General features: G+C 45.6%; 1 protein-coding gene across 1 annotated transcript in view; it reads right to left on the reverse strand.

Annotated features, from left to right (window-relative positions):
• LOC142557291 (sodium-dependent proline transporter-like) overlaps window positions 1-22,584 on the reverse strand; it is a 105,178-nt gene that overhangs the window by 50,856 nt on the left and 31,738 nt on the right. Inside the window, exon 2 of the mRNA XM_075669015.1 lies at window positions 1,476-1,637. Coding sequence (XP_075525130.1) covers window positions 1,476-1,637 — 162 coding nt within the window. The remainder of the gene's footprint in view (window positions 1-1,475; window positions 1,638-22,584) is intronic.

Genomic DNA, 22,584 nt, shown 5'->3' on the forward strand with positions numbered 1-22,584 from the left:
TTACCGCCTATTTATCCGGAACCGTGCTGCCATAGTGTAGCGCCTCTGGAGCGCATCCTTACCAACAAGAACAGAAGACGTCTTTGCTGCATCGGGACGCCACCGCTGAAGATGCCTTCATCGAACTCAAGGACGCGCTAGCAAACGCCGCACTTCTTGCACGTCCTAACCCCACGGCATCACTGGCCGTGGGGTTAGGACTGACTGGCGCGTCCAACCGTGGGAGCGTTTCTGAAGCAGCGCTCTTTCATGCAATCGACAATGCCCTTCACCACATGTGTACACGCGCCTACTAAAGTCTATTCCTAAAGTCTTACGCAGATGCGAATTTTCTTGTGTGGGAGCTGATGTCACACGCTGTCAGGTGTACGTCAGATGTACACGGCATATTCACTGCATCTGATGTCATGGTGGTTGTGCTACCGGTAGCACGTGTTACGCTACACACACGCCAGGTGAGGTGACAGGTAATCGAATAGTTAATGCGAAGGAGAGAGAACAGCCGTGCGCCATCGTGCAGACGTACAAACAAAGGAATTTTAGAACCGTGCGTTGGCAATTGCATTTGCACCGCCTGCAGGTCGACGACATTTTAGTTGTCCGCAGAAAAGGGTTCGACGTGGGTTCACAAAGTACGCACCGCGACTGTGTGATCATTATTAAGTTTTAAGAAATTTCTAAAAATCGCTTGTGCCAGGATAGCATAATTCTTCTTGAGCTGGATTATTCGGAGCGGAGAACGTTAGTACTAGTACGAGAAATCGAAACACGTATTGAAATAAATAACAAGAGTACTAATTAACTTAATTACGTTACGGCACATATTGCAATTTACGAATTCCAGCCGGTGAGCTTGCAAGGTGTATCCATCCGAAAGGAATACATACATACATACATACATACATACATACATACATACATACATACATACATACATACATACATACATACATACATACATACATACATACATACATACATACATGCATGCATGCACGCATACATGCACACATGCATGCATGCACGCATACATGCACGCATGCATGCATGCATGCATACATGCATGCACACATGCATGCATACATGCATGCATACATGCATGCATACATGCATGCATACATACATGCACACGGCGGCCGCATTTTCGATGGGGGCGAAATGCGAAAACACCCGTGTACTTAGATTTAAGTGCACGTTAAAGAACCCCAGGTGGTCGAAATTTCCGGAGTCCTCCACTACGGCGTGCCTCATAATCAGAAAGTGGTTTTGGCACGTAAAACCCCAAATATTATTATTATTACATACATGCATACATACATGCATACATACATACTCCCTCCTCTAAGCTCTCCCGTCCCCTCTCTACCTCTGCCACGTGACCGGCTTCCAACACTCCACGCACACACATACACACACCTTTATCCCACTTTGACGTTCTTAACGCCAGCGAATTAATAGCGATAATGACAACCCACCTCCTCCATTCTGGTAGACCAGGATGGGGAACCGCCAGACGTCGCCGATGCCGACGGCGAAGCCGATGCAGTACAGCAGCGACTCGATGCGGCTGCCGAACTTGCCGCGTGTGTCGTCGCTGCCGGAGCTGGCCGAGCTCTTGCGCCGGCCATCGCCGTCCGCTGCAGAGAGAGAGAGAGAGAGAGAGAGAGAGAAAGAAGAGATTTGTAGGCGAGCACGCGGGAACAGAGAAAGAGGGAGGTGCAATCGTGGCCGATGCGAGTTAATTACCACAGGCAGATCTTTTAGTGAGACATTGCCGACTCAATTGACTTTCAGCGAAACTTTCCGAGTGCACTCAACAATAGCTCAACAGAGTTTTCATTGAGTTTTCTACAATTAGATGTCGCAACTTGTTCTTAACCCTATTGTTGTTTGCTGTAAAGATTGCGTTTATTGCTTGGAGGACGAGAGAACGTTAGGAGAACGTAGGCTATATGATACGGACGATCGCCACAACAAGATTGCACTAGAACTATACACTACAACAATACACAACAAATGGACTATTTCTTGATTACTTCACGTTGTTTCCTGCTTCTTCGCTCTTTCTTGCGTACGCGGCAGCGGCGCATATTCCACTACACTGGGCGATGGCTTCAGCCGTCGTCGCGTCGTGTTCCCGAGCTTGTTCACATACACACGTTAGTCGTGTCGTTTAGAATTAAGACGTGTGTAGGGTTGAACAGAATCGACGGCTGAACGCGTGTTATCGCAGCGAAGTCTACTGTGCGAACTCTCCCTAACTTCATTAAGCGTGGCTGCTGAGTGCTGTCGTCTTACCGACTTGTTCACGCTTACGGAAAAAAAAACAATTCAATTACACTGCCCGATGGTGGGATATAAATCCCGGTACTCCAGCACAGAAGCCTACTGCTCTATAACCGCCAGGCCCCCAACCGCAAGTACGCTTCTATCGTGCCAACAACGCCATCCAGCTCTTTGCGATAATCGCCGCGTGTGTAACATTCTGTTGCATGGGTGCGCGAGATCACGTGCTTGCGAGATCACGTGCTTGCGAGATCACGTGCTTGCGAGATAACGTGCGAGCGAGAGCACGTGCACGCGCGTCTGCTTCCATCACGCAAAAAAAAAAAAAAAAGACGCACGAATGAAATGGGCAACTCATTTGATTAACCGCTTCACACACAGAGTACAAGATGCACGTTGGATGTGCAGTTTTTTTTTTTAACCCTCTGGCTGGTGCACAGCTGGAAGAGGCCAAGCGCGTTATGATTTCACGATAAAGCGCGATAATAAAGGGGGCGTCACTAATTCATATGTCTAATTATTCACACTACAGGGCGCATATTCTTTTTTTTTTACTAGTGAATCGTGAAATAAGTAATTCTTTTTCAGCTCGGTTGCACTTGCGGTTGTAGTACGTAAACTGCTACGCTTTTATAGATGTCATATATTCTATGTATTTTCTATGTACTGCCCCCCTTAATCAATGCCTCATTTTGAGGCCTGTAAGGTATTTTTAAAATAAATAAATAAATATGTCAGCTGCACAACTCGTGTCCGGAAATAACGAAGTCACCGTACAAGAAAGTTGGAGGCTGCTATAGCGCATATATATATATATATATATATATATATATATATATATATATATACATACACACACACACACACACACACGACCGGGGCTAGTCGTCACTAATGGCATTACAGGTTTACAGACCTCCGACTTCGAAGAAATTACTGGCCGTCACGGCTTGGAAAAAAAAAGGAACTTCTTGAAGACAGTTGCATTATTGTGTGCCATTGGCGAATGTGTACAGCGGACCGCGAAAGTTTTTCGGAGCACAGAAGTCGCTGAATCGTTCCGACTTCAATATACTCATCTAGGAAGAAATGACTCCATTCTAACGTCCCCTAAAAGAAATGCAACAAAGGTGTCCATTTATACAACAGCACTGTCGTAGGATACCTATACTACTCTGCAGTTCATTTATGTTCGATTATCGCACTACAGGTTGGTTACCTGTCTTGCACCCGCCCTGGTGGCTTTTAGTGGCTCTGGCGTTTCGCTATACTAATACCGAGGGTGCGGGATCGAGTCCCGACTACGGCGACCGCATTTCGATGGATGTGAAATGCAAGGACGCCCGTGTACCATACGTGCATCGAGCGCTCGTTAAAGAGAACCCCGGGTGGTCAAAATTAACCCGGCGGCCTCTATAGCACTGCGTGCCTCGAAATTAGAACGTGTCTTTTTTTCTTTTTTTTTCTTTTTTTTGCCCGTAAAACCCCAGAATTCTTTTACCTCTCTTGCGATCAAGTCGAATGGTAGTCTCCTGCTCATCAATTATACAAAACAATTTCGGTTGCGATGTTGAAATCTTTAAAAAAAAAAAAAGACATATGTAGTGGGGAGACGCGGGTTCAAGGCAATGTTCTCCTCTAAATGACGCAAAGCTTGGCCGAGTTAGCGTGGTGTAGAAGCAGTACAGCAGATGCCAAGCGCGCATGCTCGTCGCTTCTGTTGGTCGACAACGTTCCGGGGACGGAGACGACGTGCAAAGCTTGTCGAATGGAAGAATGCTGATATGACAGACGCACGTGCAAGGAAGCGCGACACGGTGCATCTAATTACATTTCAGGCTTCGCACCTGTTGTGTCACAGAGGCGCATTCATTCTGCGCGGATCGACCAAGAACGGGCTCCTACTGCAGTGGCAGACACCCAGAGACACACATATACCCTGTGACCCCGAGTTGTCTCAAATATGCACGAGTGTATCCGACGAGGAAACGACGTACACCAAACCGAGGGGCAGGAGGCAAAGAAGGCTTCGCCTAAATAATAATAATAATAATAATAATAATAATAATAATAATAATAATAATAATAATAATAATAATAATAATAATAATAGAGAGAGAGAGAGAATAGGTCTCTCCCAACGTGGCACCTTGCGGTAACTTATCGTTTGCCGCATTCTGCTGCGTAGTGTATATAGTGACCCCTTGCGGCGTTGTGTCGTATTATACGCTCTACTGCGTCGTGTGTGTCCTTACTGTGTGTAGGCCGTCAGAGGGACAGCATCCCGAGACGACGAAGCTCGAAAGCCAACAATGTCCGCCCGATGACGCAATAGCAGCGCGCACTACCGGTGATAAACAAGCCGTCCCTTCGAGCGCCCACCGAATGTCGCGTACACATCGCGAAGACAACAACAACAACAAAAAAAAGGCGCGGCAATTACGGCAACAGCCTGAATCGCTCCGATAATTGGCGAGCGCCTTTTCCTGTCTGCGGCAGAGCCTCGACGCGTCGTACGCTCAGATATGACATTTGCGGTTTCTCGAGGAGGATAGGGGAGAGGGGACAAGTTGTTTCTTGGGGGGCCACTTAGAACCACGGAGATAATAAGGAAGCTTCGCTCGGGAAGAGAGAGAGAGAAAAGGGGGAGGGGGAGGCACGCCAGGAATGCTCGATTAAGACGAACAACGCCACGCACGGGGCGCATTCATTTGCGGTCGCGTGTAACTGGCGACGTGACCTTGTCGTTCCGCGGCGGCTGTGACAGCGGGGAGGTGGGTGAGCGGCGAAGCGGTGCGCTGGTGTTTGCGTGCATAATTTAGTGCGTGCGGCTCGCGCGGTGGGCGAGATAAGAAACGAGAATGTGCGTACAGATAAGCGTGCTCCATGAATTCGGATATATATATATATATATATATATATATATATATATATATATATATTAATAATTTATTAATTTGCTTTAAATTTAATGCTGTAATTGAACTAATTAAGGTTGATATGATAACAATAAAAATTATTGGAGAGAACCCCAAATCGATTACTAACAATAGTTATTATTCCTGAATTATAAGAATTAGTTCTTTGGTAAAAAATTACTAGTAAATATGAAACTAAACCCAATCCATATATATATATATATATATATATATATATATATATATATATATATATATATATATATATATATATATATATATATATATATATATATATATATATATATATATATATATATATATATATATATATACACACACACAGATGAACTTTATACTGACGCGCTAGCGTGATGGCGCACAGGCATGGCGATAAGGAAGGAAAGGAGGCAGAGACCGCGGGACTAAAAATGTAAGCCGTTTATTTAGATTAGCCTGCGCCCTCTAAACTACGTGACACAGCTCGCGCAACTGTAGCATAGCAGCGCATTGAGTATGCAGAGGGCGACGAGGAGGCTCGCACAAAAAATGATAAATTGCGGGGTATATTACGCGCCAAAACCACGATCTGATTACGTGGGACGCAGTCGTAAGCGGGGGGGGGGGGGGGGGGGGGGGGCTTCGGATTGATTTTCGACCCTTTGGGGGTTCTTTAACGTGCGTCTACGGCCCGCCGTGATGGCTTTAGATGGTTAAGGCGTTGCGTTGCCACACAACCACGACGCCGCGAGATCACAAGTCCCCGCGCGGCCGCATTTTAGAAGGGGCTAAAAATGCAACGTTAGGATGGATAGTTGGGCGTGTTGGTTAAGCATGATCTGAAGTGAAGGCGCTAAAATGACGTGTGTGTGTTTCTTCTTTGTCCAGGCGCCCTGTGCGTGTGTGTGTTTCTTCTTTGTCTGGCGCCCTGTGCGTGTGTGTGTTTGTTCTTTGTCCTCCGTCATTTTAGCGCCTTCACTTCAGATCTAAAAATGCAAGAACGCACGCGTCTATACCGGGCTCATGTTAGAGGACCTCGGGATCGAAATAATAACCCGAGTGCTCCGCTGCGGTGTGCCTCCTAACCAGATCGTGGTGTTAGCACGCAAAACTCCCCAACTTCCTTTGACCTGTGCCTAATTATATCGTACACTGGCGTTCTTAACTATCGCATCCATCGAGATGCCGGCGCCGCAGCCGACGGATCGAACCCGCGACCTCAGTCTCGCAGGCGTGCGGCTACGCAGCGCACTGCTCAGACACACGCACACACAGTTCTAGTTTCGCAATGCCGGCAGCACCAGGCGGAGAGGTTGTCAAGTTCGACTGTCGCATACGCAATGAAGCATTCAATTCAAAGGCAAGGGCGTCTGTCCTCGGTGGTGGGGGGGCATTATTACTGGCCTTCTTTTCTTTTTTTTTTTTTTTCGCGACGTCGATTCCAAGGTCGGGGAGTTGGGCTCCCCCGCCGCTTGCAGTGTGCGAATAATGACTGCAGCAGCGCATGAAGACCGCACCTATAAGGGGGTCCCAGCTAACGCTAGCCAAGCTGTTCAACGAAAAATAATTAATTAATATGACGTGGCACGAGGTACACTAATTAATTATAATTAATTAAGTAATCGATTATAAGATCGGTGTTCAGTCGTCGGAGGTCTGAAGACTGAACACCGTGTAGGTCTTAAGATCGCATGTCGCACCATGTATACTAAATCTCTCTCTCTCTCTTTTTATCATTGAGCGGCTTGGCTACAAAGTTAGCTGGAACATACGGTATATGACGTCGACTGGCCGGGGAAAAAAATCGCTGTGCCTTATTGTAGTTCATAAAGGTCACGTGATACCAGAGGGGAGTTGGTGTTAGGAAAGGCAGACGTTCCGCACATACAAAGACTAGATTACTGTATGTTCTGGGCCAAGAAATATGTATTTTCGCATAAACATATATATGTTTGCAGCTGTTTCTGCACGCAGGCAGCATATAAAGAAAACTTTTAAGACTAGACTTCTCCGGGGTTGCGCGGCAACTCGCGCGAACGTGCATTTCGTGTTTTTCGGCACCAAAGGTTTTTACGGAAACTGATCCAGTGCCACGAATACTTCAAGCTTCTTGTGGACTCCTACCAAGGATGACACCAGCGGATATAATCGTTGAAATGATCTACTTGTCGTCATTCATATCGTCGCCCATATTGACCATAAATTGACTGCTACTAAAAAAAAATGCGGTTTTACGTGCCAAAACCAGTTCCCGATTATGAGGCACGCCGTAGTGGGGGACTCCGGATAATTCGGACCACCTGGGCTTTCTTAACCTGCGCCTAAAATCTAAGTACGCAGGTGCTTTCGCATTTCTCCCCCCATCGAAATGCGGCCGCCGTGGTGTGGATTCGATCCCGCGACCTCGTGCTTAGCAGCCCAACACCTATACGCACTGCGACACTAAGCACTGCGACATCTAAGGAAGCGAGCGCATGTTGGAGGCAAGCGAGTGACAACGGTTTGTGATGCGTCCACAAACGCATCACTCCATGGGTTCAAATGGCAGCTTGGGAGTCTGAGGACAAATCGGCTGCCTTATTTCTATAGTCTCCACAAAAAAAAAAAAAAAGCCGTGCCAATCAAAGTCGACGCGAAAGACGACCAGGTCGACGTAGTACATGGTACATATCGTATTTATTATATGTACTGAAACTGGAGGGACATAAAATATGTTCCAATGCTGCATAATTGCATTATTTTTTTCGGTTCATTGTCAGAACTTGATTTTTTTTTTGCGGACCATTCATTTTATTCATGGATAACTTATTCATTCATTTTTGCCCCTTCCATTTTGTTCCTTCTCTTTACGCGCACGTACGTCGACGTTGTAGACGTTGCCTTCTTTCGCGTCTACTTTGGTTGACACGCCCTTTTTTTATTTTATTTTTTTAACCGAGAGGCCAGGTCGGCCGATGCCGGAGATAGTGCAGTCTATGCAGTCTAAACCAGTTCAACAGCTGTACTACCGACAATGGACAAAAAAAAAAGGGGGGGGAGCAAATCCTTGTCCTACATTTATGCCTCGTCCACAGTTCCGCTGTAAAACTCGCTTTACGATTTGACAGCTAGCACAAACGGTGAAGCCGTTTAGCATGCATGCAACGCACGCGAAACAAAAGATTCTACTTTGGCGGCCCTAATTTGTCTTCTATACAAATTACGCTCCTGATTATCAATTTTTTTTTTTTTTAGATCACGCGCACAACTCTGGCCCCACAGCAACGTGTCGCACCGGACGGCGTCGGGGTTTGCTGAAAATTGCCAAACTCCGCCATACTGTCAAAGTCACCATCTTAGATGTCAGCTGGCTCAGGGTTGCCACATCCTTTCTGACCGAGCTGTATAGTTCTGGATCTGGACGATTGTCAAACTCTCCTCCATGTTGTCGAATTCTGCACTGGCGCCGTTTTCGGCCAATCATACGGGAGCCGTATAGCGGCCGCCTGAGCCAATCAGCGCTGGCAAGGCGTCGAATTTGACAACGTGGCGGAATTCGGCGGTGTCCAGAACAACGCATTTGGGTCTACGTAACATTTTCCTATCTCAGTTGAACCACTTGTTTTGTCGTCGAGCGTTATCTGCGCGCGTATATAAGCGAAATCTCTGTATAGACCATACGGTCGGGTGGAAGCAACGCCCTTTCCACAGGGGAGAACGGCGCCGCGCAATAGAAACCGAGGAAAAGTCGGGTCACCCGTGCGGAAGATAAGAAAGAGTCAGGCTCCTTTGGACAGAAAAGTAAGAAACAAATACAGGGACAAAAGAAGCACGATAGTCAGACGGGGATTATATAACTGAGTATCTGGAGAGGACACGATTATACACAGAGTGGAGCGTTATATACGCGATGATGGAGCGCCCGATTCGAAGGATGAAAGAGAAGCTTCTCGACGCCGTCGTCCGACGCACGCTCTCTCAACTCCACTCCCCCCCCAATCGTAATTCCGTCTGTTTCTGCGAGAAGCAGACGACGCCGCCGGTCAAGGCTAAATGGCGACGCCCTGCTGGGTGCGCGCGCCTTGTCAGCGGCGCGGTAGTACACTGCAGCTGCGGCAACGGTGGCGTCGCGTAGCCGGCCGGTTCTAGCCGGTTCCAGTGGGAGCACGGCATCGCATAACGCACGCGCGTTGTCTCCCCGTCGGCCTCCTAGACACTCTCTCCGCGGCCCTCCGCAACTCTCTTCCCACACGCGGAGTCGTCGCGCTCCAGTTGCCGCGGCGTCACCCACAACCGTGCCCACAACGGCGCTATGACGATACGTTGCTCACATGTGTGTGCGCACGCTACGGCGCTCGCAGTACGTGGGTGCGCGTGCGTGCGTGTTAAAAGAGCAAATGCCGCAGCTCTGGTGCTTCCCACTGCCAAATAGGTTCTCGCCACCGAGCGCCCTCTGGGGAAACGTCCGGGAAATGTCGGCGGTCACGTGATGTTTTGAAGTACAGTAGCTGCCGCGCCGGCTAGAATATCGATTACCGGAAGCATGGAGGAAGGAAATGACCGGGAGGAAAACACGGCTAGACGCGTATTAACAAACTTCTCACTCGCTTTCCCTTTTCGCTAGTCATCGGGTACAATTTTTCCATTTCGTAATCAACGTTAGGCACACGCCATTTGTTGTTGTTGTTGTTGTTGTTGTTGTTGTTGTAGCAATTATATGGACACTACAGGCGCAGTTTTTCTGCGCACAAGGAAAAGTCGTTAGACACGGACGGATGCTGGACTTTCAACTGTGTGCGTCCGTGTCTAACGCCTTTTCCTTGTGTGCGCTTCCTTTGCGTTTCGCTGGTACCCCCTTTTTTAAGTTCATCATGCACCAACTGGACTAAGAGCGTGCGCTAATGCAACAGCTTCGCCATGCGACAATTAGCGCAGAGATAAATAATGTGACAGATATCGTTGGAGCTGTATGTACAATCTGTATGCTTGTAAACTAACGGTGATTAACTCTGGGCCACGTGATCTGTCATCTTGTTCTTACTTCCCTCAATGCCCTCCTTCCTATCCCTCCCTCCTTCTTATCTTCTATTTCTGTTTGTATCGCCTCCTTTCTAAAGGGTAGGCAGGCGTGGTGGTGCCCCTTCCGGTGGCATTTTCCCGCCTATGCCTTCCCTCATTTCCTTCTCTGTCCCCTGTATGCGTGCTTTTAAAACAAATAATAATAATAATAATAATAATAATAATAATAATAATAATAATAATAATAATAATAATAATAATAATGGAGGCAGAAAAAGCACATGGCCGCATTGCCACTGCTTCGGTATTTCCCGCGTTGAAGAAAAACATTTCCAAAGAAACCGTTGGAAGCTTCGCCACGTGTATTAATCTTGTCTGTCGATAAAATAGACCTATTAGAGCTCTTCTTTTCTTCATTTCTTTCCTTCTTTCTTTCTTTCTTTCTTTCCTTCCATCTTTCTTTTCGTGCACGCATGGCATGCGACGGCAGCACAGCCGCATCTTTGTTGTGTCGTAGTACTAGTTTATGAAGTAGCTGCAGTTTATGAAGACATATCAGAAGAAATCCACATAGCCAAAACATCAAGCGAGAAGGAGGTCGCTAACATGTGGAGTAATACGATACTTCGCCACAGGAGAACAAAGCGTTCTCTAGAACAGAGCAACGCCCACGTCTTGCTGTATATGTAAGTGACTAAGCGGACGACAATTTGAGAAAATACGGCAGGCCGGCATCCGTTTCCGGCATTACAACAGGCGCCAGAGGTTCAAGTTTACAACAATATGGATTCAAGCCGGCGGGAGGGGGGAGGGGGAGGGCGAAAAAAAAAAAATCTCGCGTCGGTTTAGTATCAGAGCGTCCGATGTAGACAGCCTGACCAAGACGCACCGTTGTTCTTAAAGCGATAGCGTTAAGGGTCCCCTGTCGCAGAAAATCTCGCGTCCAGCGTCGGACGTCGCTTCGACAAAAGGAATTTCGAACTGCGAAGGCCCTCCCTGTGACGCAAGGAAATTACTGAACTAATTGAAGTGCTCAAGGTAAAAATACGTAGAAAAATAGTAAAGTACGACATACACACAACCTACAGACATGATAGCGTCAGATTTTAATTTGAATACCGAGAAAACATAATTCTCTTACGCGGAAACTCTAACACAGACCCCTTTTAACGCGACAGCGTTTTCCAGCTGACGTTTGAGGTCTGTCTTAGTAGGAGCGGCGCGGCCCCCTCGGTTCCTTGCACACCATCAAAAAAAAAAAAAAAGAACCAGAAAGCTCGCCTTCGTGCATAGCGTCCGCCGCCAGCGTTTCTCGGTGAACATTACGGTTACATAAGCTGCAGTTGCGGGGAACCGTGAGAAGCACTCAGGGGTCTTTGAATGTTATCGCGTTCCACTCTGAAAGGCGAAACTTAAGCGTCCTCCAAATTTTCTAATGATAGATCGATCGGGTCTAACGTTTAAAAGAAACGCAGCTGCAATAGTAATGCTTTCCAGTAATGCTTTCGTATTTTGTAAAATATGTTGTAAATAATGAATGAATGAATGAATGAATGAATGAATGAATGAATGAATGAATGAATGAATGAATGAATGACGGGTGTCGTAATGGAGGTTTGATCTCCGGAATAACTTTGCCCCCGTGGGGCCGCATTGATGCAATTAGCGTCGTTAGGATACTTGATGCACTTTTCCCTGTCTATGTCTCTGGCCGTTTTCCCTCTAACTTTGGTCGCTGGGTGGTCCATGGTCTGAATGGCAAAGTGTTGGGCTGCTTTGCTTACGGAACCGGGTTATAAAACCGACCGTCGGACCAACCTGAGTCGCTGGGTGTATGAGACGCTGGATATTACGCACTGCTCTTCCACGAATTTCTTTGAAGCCAACTTGGATCCACTAAGAATGCGCCGCTCATCAATGAACCTCACTGACATCAATTTGGGTCACTGTTTATGTGCCACTGTATGCGTGCCGCTCTTCAATGACAAAAAAAAAAAACGTCTCCGGTTCCGGGCTGTATAGCGCCCGTGTTATATATTGATCAGATTCACTCATGGGCCATGCGAGCACTTCTCGGCCGCGTCGCTAGGTGGCGCGACGTGTCTAGAGGGAAGCGCGAATGAGGAGCCTAGGCTCCATGCGCGGCTCACACATGGCACGTCTCTGCAGCGGCAATACGGTGTGTCGCTGTGCAAGTTGCTTCAATGTTAATCGCATTAACGTCGACATTCATCGTGAGATGCGCTCTGCGGGCATTTTTTTAAAGGTTCCATTTCAATATCGATTATTATTATAACAGCCGCGCACGAGTCATGTGCGAGCCAACGAATAAGGCAGAAAAAAAAAACGAAATAATTGATGGAACGCTAGAAAAAAGCGGCCCCTAAAGTTTTCTTTTTTTCTCTTTATCTATTCTTCTTTATCTATCTCTCTCTCTTTTCTTTTCTCTTTACCTACAGCACCAGCACTTTCTTTCTTTTTTTTTTTCTTTTTTGATCCGGGAGCCCTTGGATCAGACTGCCTGGCCTCCGCAGTGATCGGTATGATAATGCAAATTAAGATGACTGTCATTACCGAGCCTTAATGGATTTCCTGCCCGATGGGGTGTAACACCCACATTTATAAGCCTTTCTTTTTTAATTATATACTATGCCATAGGGAAGCGCACCTCGTAAAAAAAAAATAAACTGCCCCCATCGAACCGCAGCGGCTGGGAATCAAACACGCCTACCTCGTACTCAACAGCCAGTTCGCTTTGACATTATCGTCAATAAATTAACACTGCATGCAAGATGAAGAGACAAGAAAAATGCAGAGTTATTTTAGCGTTTACGATGTATGATGACACAATTGCTAAGTCTATATACGTCTATTCTGACTGTGCCGGTTTGTTCTTCTTTTTTCTTTCGACTATGCACAATTTTTAAACATCTACTGGGGTATATAAAACGAATTTCTAGTCATTTAGCTGGATCACTAGGCGGACATTATATTTGCGCGAGAAACTGAAATAAGTACATTGACATTCCGTTTGTTTTTTTTTTTGGGGGGGGGGGACGCGCATAAAACGGCGTTTTGTTAAACAAGCAAGCGGAACAACAGTGCATTTTTTTACCGTAGGTTTGATGGCGCATATCTCTAAACCCATGCAATCCGCAGAATTCGTTTCTAATTGGATAAGCCGGGCCAGCTCGCCGGCTACACTTCGTAACTTGAGGTATGTGTACGTGCCGTAATGTAGTCAGTGATAGCCTAATTAGCAAAAAAAGTTAATTAGTCCACTACGCATGTCGATATATTTTGTTGAAAATGCTATCCGCCTCTGAGTAATCCTGTTCAAGAATTGTAATTGTGTTATCTGACTATATATATATATATATATATATATATATATATATATATATATATATATATATATATATATATATTAATTAGACTTCCGGTTCTTGCAGTGGGTACTAAGCCTTACGGTTAATTAAACTCACGAAAGAATGAATTTCCTAGTTTGGGACGCTATACCTTTATCGTGACCCGTTAAAACCATTTTTGTAACCAGGAGAGTAAGGTTTACCACGGAGATGCTTTTTTCCTTTTCCTTTTTTTTTTTGTGATACCTCGAGTTTGTAGAGCAATGATAGCGCATGCAAATTATAACCATGGGGCTCTTTTTTTTTTATCTTGCGTTGGCACGTCTTCAAGTGCAGATAGCTAGCCAACCAGATTAAGAAAAGTTGGCGGGGCCGGTATACAAGAAAAATGCTGTCGTATTTAATATCGCACGTGAGAGATATATCCTTGTGATTGTGTTCGGTTTACTATGGAGGGCAATTATCTCGACAAAGGACCCACTAACTAGGTGAAACTATAAAGACAAAAGGCCAGCTACGTAGACCGCGTCGGTGAAGCTCATTACTGATGCAGAGCGACATCTCTTTAAGGAGAAACTACTACATCGACACAGGAGAAGAGCCTAGATATGACATCCTGCTTAATCTTGCGCTTACAACTAATAATCATCCTCGCAAAAAGAGAACGTTAAAGAGACACAAAGACGTTGAGCGATATTCTGATAGTATCATGATCGGTATACGCGAGAATGGAAAGCCATTATCCGTCACAGGCGATACCAAAGCCACAAAAGTCGTCGTAGACGATATCAATCTTGGATATGGACTGACAAAGCCTCAATTTCAGAAACGACGTCACATCTTTATTTCTTTAACGAAATATTTATTTCCACGAACGCGAAGAATAAAGAAAGCCGTGGTATTGTGAAACAGTGTTGCAAAAGAGGCGATAACGCTGTTTCTGGCCGCAGGCACACAGCGAGACAGCTTTTCTCTTATTTTTTTTTTTTTTTGTTGTTGTTGTTGTTGATGATGATAGAAGAGGAAAGGCATAAACTGGCAATAGACAGCGATTGTACTATGAGAAATAATACTCTAAACCCAGAATTTGGACGCTTGACTCGCGAACACAACTGAATGACACAATCTTATGTAGCAGCACAGATGTCGAACTGAGCTGTAGACCTGACTTCCGTCTCCAAGAAGAGTGTAGACCAGGCCTTGTAATTCTATAGCAAATGTTCAAGATCGTTGCTAACGGCGCGCGAAAATACAAAAATGACAGAGAATAAACTACGCAATTTCACGCTTTACCTTATTGATATTTAAATACAAGCAGAGCGTGTGAAAAACCAATGGACTGACTCCGCATCGACTGCCACAAATGACGTCTGGAACGCGGTCAACGTCTCTTGCAGAAGACTAGAGATATACCTTCTGGCAATCAATTCAAACTAGCCGGAAAGCTCGGGAAAATGGGCTAGATTGGAGCCAAGCAATATGCGAGCGCTCCACGCATCAACATCCATCCAGTTAGACGAGCAAGTGAGGTCGCCGTGTCAAATAAACAAAACAAACTAAATCGCGAACGGCGACCAAATTGCTCGCCTCTGCTAAGCCTATATATAACGGAAGCGAGTTCTTCTGCCACCAGACTGCGCTGCAGCGGCGCAACAGAAGGCCGCGCGACGCATTTCCAAGATCCCTGAATATGCATTTCCCGGCTAATAAATCCGCTGAGAATTCATATGTATGCGTACGCCTCGAAGGTATACCTTGCTTCCGTAGCTACGTATTGGTCAATATCACTGAAGAGATTCACTTGTGAAAAAGGAGTTTGGGGAGGCACAAAAATTACAGAGAGAGAGGGGGGGGGGGCAGCAGGGGTAGGGGGCTGAAGCAGAAGTTCAATATGTTTCTCGCGAAGCGATGAGTTCTTGAACTTCCTATTGTACGAATGACCTTTAATTTTATATGCGCGTATGTTTCTTTTCTTTCCTTCGCCTTTTGTTCGTCGAAACACAATGCCTTGGTTGCAAAATGCCATCGAGATACTTTTTTTCGTCCGCAATTTCAGAGCGCCGAGCGCTCGCATCGAAAATTGAGAAAAATGACGCGTGTCGTGACACTGAAAGTCCATACCTCGAAGTCTCCAGGCCAACAGGGACAAAACACCGCCAGGCTGCAAATAACAATCAAGAAGAGCGTGAGAAGAACTTAACAAGGGGAAGAAACGAAGAAGCCGAAGAAAAGAAAGAAGATAGAATTCGACGTTGTGGCTCGCGAGAGCATTTCTCCGCACGAAATAGTCGTTTGTTGCCAGAGACTAAACTGCCCGGGGGACCATAAACTGCGAGCACGACCGAAGCTCGTTGCGAAGTTGCCATGGATGCATGCGTGGTGTGTTGCAAACGCAGTCTTGTGACGCGAGGGAGACACGTGACTCTTTGTACTGTTGCTATGCAAATTGCGCAACACTCAGGACTTGCAGACGGACTTGCAGGTTCAATGCGTGCACCAACGGATATTTGCCGCCGAAATCGAACCTGTCGCTTGTATCGTCGGTTATCTTAGAACCGAGAATAAGCGCTTATATTTGATCTACGTGTACCTATAGCCTACAACTTCTCTATACGGAGTTTTGTCTTTGCTGGCCATATACCGTTTTTTGCCACAATATGACCCTTTTTTTTCACATTCGCTCCTGCCCATAGCTTTTGCGATATTCCGCCTACGGAGGTTCCTACGGAAATTACGAGAGGGAACAGCAGTGATTGTGAAGCCTGTCGGACGTCTGAAGCGCTGCAACACATATTATGTGATTGCCCAGCACACATGTAGGAGCGACGGACGACTGGATAATTTCATAGCCAGCGTTGGCAGGCAACCACTGTCGGCGAGGGCACTATATATTCTCGGCACACGGGCATGACCGCTGCAACTTCAACGCGGAAAATCAAAGCGCTGTTGAAGTTAGCGCATGACGCGAAACTAGACGAGCGGCTCTATAGTAGGGCCACCGTCTAATGCACATAAGCACTCACCACTTCTTTTCTCGTCATAGATACTTTAACTTCCCTTCCCTGTTCCCCAGTGCAGAGTAGCAGACTAGAGCGCACCAGCTCAGTTGGACCTCTCTGTCTTTCCTGACAGTAAAATTATCTATCTATCTATCTATCTATCTATCTATCTATCTATCTATCTATCTATCTATCTATCTATCTATCTATCTATCTATCTATCTATCTATCTATCTATCTATCTATCTATCTATCTATCTATCTGTCTATCTATCTGTCTATCTCTCTATCTATCTCTCTATCTGTCTCTCTATCTGTCTATCTGTCTGTCTATCTGTCTGTCTATCTGTCTATCTCTCTATCTATCTCTCTCTCTATCTCTCTCTCTATCTATCTCTCTATCTCTCTATATCTATCTCTCTCTCTCTCTATCTATCTCTCTCTCTTACAAAAGGAAACTCCGACGCTGTAGTGCCTACGGAAGCCGCAAATATGGCGGTTCAGTCAGCACGGGAATGATGGACTGGTGCATTTATTTGCCCACGCTTCGTCCTTCTGGCTTCAAAACTGCATTGCGATCTTGCAAAATTGATCATTCTCGACAAAATGTTAGGTTATAAACGCAACAATAGTCATCGATTATGCCCGTGTGCACAGGCTTACCATTTTGCCTTGTCTAGGAAACTGCGATCCCTTATTATTATTGTTGTTGTTGTTGTTGTTGTTGTTGTTGTTGTTGTTGTTTACATTTAAAAAGATGAAATATACGAAATAAGGCCACGAGAACCTCTGAATACACAAGCACGAAAATTAAGCGAGTCCATGTAGGCAGTTGCGCTACCAATCGTTCCCGCGGTAGCTGAACGATCGCAGCGCCGCAGTTCCCACTAGTATTTGTTGTGGGAAGCTTTGTGATCACTCCACAGCCTCCGAGATCGGGCGGCGGTGTGTCTCGGACGGCGCGCGCTGTGATTTCGGGAGCCACGATCACGCCCCCCATTACACGTGCGAGACAAACAGCTGGATGGCAGCAAGCGGAAATAAAATGCCGCCTGATTTACGCATAGCTGCCGAGGAGGAAAATATTGAACGCACCTTTCTGAGAACGTGTTGCCCTTAGCAACGCACACCTGTCGAAAAAATAGAGCGGAAACACCTTTTTTTTTTTTCAGTTCTTTTTTTCTGCAGGCGTCAGGTCAAGGGCTTGTGCGTGAAAGGCGATTCCGCACCGGTCTGCTGTTTCTTCTAATTGGCGTTTGTTTTTCATCGCTCATTAGTGTTTGCGCTTTATCTCTGTTTACCTGCAATGGAGTTAGTTGAAATAAGATTGATCCCTACTTCCTTGCTGATAAGCGTATATGTAAAACTTCGTCGTCAATTAGCACCCCCAGATTGCAGCATATTGAATAAACCATGACGATCGTCATTGTTTGACAAAGCGTGATGATTTATTGATTAATAAATTGATACGTTGAGTGATCGCTCGGCCGACTGCTAGGTTTACCGATTGACAGCTGGTAAATTGGCTGAATGCTGCTTGATTAGGCGGATTGGTCGATTGACTACTTCTCAATAACGTGACGATGGACTGCTCGGCTCGAAAACCTGGCGACCGACTTAATAATTGACGAGGATGGAAGGAGGGCGGAAACGTGGCATTCAAAAGCGCAAAACAAGAGCGTTTGCTATTTCAAAAAGGCGGTATCGTCTTTTGCTTCCAGCGTACTTTGCAAAAGCATGGAGTAGCTAACAGCGGCTAGACATCGTGCTCCAGTAGGGACGAAGATCAGTCGATACATTGAGAAAAAAAATTTTTTTTTATCTCGCAAATGTTATACGAGCCCGACGTAATGTCTTGAAAGAACATACAGAACTCCGCTTCCGTCCCTGTTTAACGAAGCCCCACTTTTCTTTTTTTTAACCGATCTGCGTCAACAAATGTCACTTCGAAGCTGCACTATATCAGACACATTAGAATTCACTGCCGGCGGACGATTCCGGCACTTACATTGCCGCATCTCGTTTCACTTTACGCTTGTATTTTCGTTGCACATGCTGCCAAAACTAAAAGAAAATCACGCTCAAAGAAGTCTAGTTTTCATAAAGGAGCGTGCGACTAACGTCCCGGTAGGTCCCGGTATCGGATCCTTGCTTTCAAGCGGTCTTAGCAGATGGAGCCAGCACACGGTCTCGACCCTGTGTTGAGTTCAGTGTACGTGCCCGGTGAATTTTTGGTGCAGCAAAAAATTTCAGCTGGCCACCACTGTGAGTCGGATGTTGTTGCCCCATCTCCTCCCTCCCCTATTTATCCGCTATCCCCTCACAAACCTTCAATATCGACTAAGCCATGAACCGTGCAACCCTAACCGGGAGACCCGGATGCCCGGGTTGCTACGTTCTGCAGATATTGGTAAATCCCACCGTATTGTTGAATTCACCGCATTGTCGAATTCATCACCTTGTCGGTTTCGATTTGACTCGCGAAGCTGCTGTGGCCTCACCGATTGGCTGAAAAAGGCCAACATGGCGCAATGTGACAACGCCCAGAATAGCACTCCTGATTTAATAACTGTTAGGAAATCGAACCGTTATATGATCGCGTTCCCATTTTCGACAAACACCCATGCAGTGATGCAAGAATTCGACAGATCCCTCGTGCCTATTTTTAGCCTGCCGTTTGCTTTTTTTTCCTCTCATACTTCAAGGGGACAAAAGTTGGCTTTCGACTTAGGTTTCTAATTTCGTCGCACTGCTTTCTTTTTGTGCCGTCGTTAGGTAAGGGCTCGGTACAGAACGATGCAGACGAAAGCTGCAGACGAAACAAGCTTGGAGAAAGTGGGCGCAAGGATTAGAGAGCGTCAAATCCACGAAGAATACATGAAAGCTCGTGGCTTCAAAGGCGGAGCGCCCCAGTTTCCTCACCGAGCGGCCCTCGATACTGCCAAGGCTTTCGGAGTGCCAAAAGACTCGCCGAAGCAACATATTTTGCCGTCTGCTTCTGCATGCTTGGCAACGCGGTCGTAAAACGACGAAAAGCAAATTTGCCGCCGGCGTGGCACGCTGCCTTGCAACGAGCTATCTGCCTCCTCGCAACAAGAACGGTTAGCATTCATTAAACCAGACGACCCGGCGGAACAGACGGATTTTCGCGGTTAAACGCAAAAGAGTCTCGGTCTCAGATGCACGTCTGCTTTATATTCAAGGGAATGAGAACGTTCTGCTGATATCGGGCTTCTACAGAGTGCGACGTAACGATAAACAAAGAGGAGAAACGGATTTGGCGTCGTTTGGCTATACCTATACCGACCAAAACAAACGAACTGAAAACGAGTTTGAAAACATTTTCAGGGAAAGCATGGTTATGAAAAGCCAATACTCTGGATATTTTACCATTATAGAGAGGAAATGCAAGTGTTGCGCAAGTTAAACTGATGGTCAAAGACGTATTATTCATTATTTTATTTGAACATACTGTCAACCCTTTGACAGGGTTGTACAGGAGTGGGGTACAACAGAAAGAAGGAAAGCTTACACATATAAGCAGTTACAATAATAGTAATTGTCAGGGGCAAATTTGTTAAACAAGTACAAAATAAGAAGAAAGAAATATACGTACAACAGTAAGTATGAATACGAATATTGACAAGCATGCCAATAGAAAAAGGAAATAATCATATGGAGAATACAAACAAATACTATGACATCAGGCTGATGAGTACGCATTAAGTGAGTTATGCAACAATTCAAGGAAATCATCAATTCCTTGCTGCTCGACTACAAGTCGGTCAAGAGTATTCCATTCCCGAATGCATCTAGGGAGAAACGAATAATAGAATGTATTGTTGTCACACGAATAATATTGGAGCGTGAGATTATGTGTATGACGCAGGTGCCTTGTTTTCTTAGTTTCGACGTATCTTGTGTAGTCTACATTAAAATAGTTGTGCAGTATCATATATAAGAACATCAGGCGGTGAATTTTAGCTAGTCTTTGGAGTGAGGGTAAACCTGCACGGCGTAGGGCAATTCTGTCGGGGAATCAAGGCGTCAGTAACGGTTGAAAATAAATCTAATCGCTTTGCGCTGCACATTTTCAAGCATGGTGACACCGATACTTGTGAAAGGGAAGCAGATTATATTGGCATATTGTAGAATCGGTCGGACAAGTGTGGTGTATGCTAAAGGCTTTGTGTCAAGGTCAGCGGACCACAGCGTCCGCTTAAGGAAAAATATTTTTTTCATGGCTTTCGCGGTTATAGCTTCCGTGTGAACTGCCCAGCTGAGATCAGAAGTTATTACACCAAGATATTTGTACTGGCTTACATTTCGGAGCGGGACGTTATTAAAGTCATAAGAAAATGCTAAGCTTGTTTTCTTTTTTGTTATTGACATCGCAACTGTTCTGTCTGAATTAATCACCATTTGCCAGCTAGAGCACCAACTTTCTATTTCATTCAGGGCAACGTTCTGCTCCATTTGGTCACTGTAGCTTTTAACCTCTTTATACAGTACGCAGTCGACTGCAAGTGGCCTAATAGTTGCGTTAACGTTGACTGCCAAGTCATTTATTAACAACAAAAATAATATCGGTGCCAAGACGGATCCCAGGGGCACACCTGATGTGACATTTAATGTGTTAGACACGTGATCACTGCATTGCACAAACTGTTGACGGCCGGACAAATAGCTTGATATCCATCGAGTCACTGTCCCATCCTCAAGTTTGCAGACCAACTGGAAAACTATCTTTTCATGGGAAACACAAAGGCCTTTGAAAAATCCATTAAAATTATGTCAGTTTGGGAGTGTTCGTTAATACAGTGGGCCAGGTCATGCATTATCTCGACAAGTTGCGTTACGGTCGATAAGCCTCTCCTAAACCCGTGCTGGTTGGGGTGTAGCTGATGAGTGTCTTCGTCAAACTTTGTAGTGAATTTGAGGACAATATGCTCGAGTATTTTGCAGCTGGTACACGTCAAGGAAATGGGCCTGTAGTTTGATGGGATCATCTTGTCACCGGAGTTATGCACTGGGGTGTGTGGACTTTCCATTCGGAAGAAATCTGTGAATCCTGGATAGATTTTTTGAATATTAAGCGTAGATACTTACTAACTGGTTCTGCATACCGTTTGAGAAAAGCGTGCGGTATCCCGTCTGGGCCACAGCTCTTTTTTTCATCAAAGTTTAATAGCAGACACAGTATACCGCTGGCGGTTATTTTTGGGGTTTCTAGTAATTTATTTTTGGTAGATGGGATAAATGGGGGGGGGGGATGTTGCACTAGTCCATTGTCGACTGTAAAAATCGACAGGAAGTAGCGATTGGATTGATCCGCCTTACCTTTTGTTTTATTGAAGGGGAGGCCTGTTGATCGCTGTTTACCACTTGCATAACGCCAAAATTTTGCTGCTGATGTCTTGATCAACTTTGCTAGAGTGGTACCATAGCAGTGCATTTTGGAAACGCGTATCTTGTTTTTTGATGTTTTAGACAACAGCGACATCTGAGCGGTGATACTACCGGCTAAGCCTGACTTCCTAGCTTTGATCAGCCTACTGATTTTACCTTTCACGTGAATTATCTCGCGTGTGATCCATGGATTACACTTTCTTGTAACTATGCGCTCTATTGGGAAAAAATTGTCAATACAATGCGTGACGTGTGCCTTGAATTGCGACCATATATGATCTGCCGATAAGTTCTTGTGCGAGCAAAGACCAGAAAAATCGAGAAATTTGTGAATGAGATAGGTGGTTATTGCTGCGTTGTCTGGTCTGGTGTATGCAAGAACACGTTTTACAGGGCGGTGGTGTCCTACACTCTACAAAAAGCTTGCCCCATTTCGGGTGTATATCTGCCACACAACGATAATCGTCATCTGCCTTGCTTGCGTTTCCTTTCTTGAAAACGCCGCGCCCGCTACTTTCCTGTCTGCAATGCTATGTCATGCTGATAATGGGTGGTGGTGGTGGTAACAACTTTATTGACACTCTGCTCAGTTATGACCTGGCAGGC

Source organism: Dermacentor variabilis, chromosome 9 (assembly GCF_050947875.1).
Source record: "Dermacentor variabilis isolate Ectoservices chromosome 9, ASM5094787v1, whole genome shotgun sequence".
NCBI lineage: Eukaryota > Metazoa > Arthropoda > Arachnida > Ixodida > Ixodidae > Dermacentor > Dermacentor variabilis.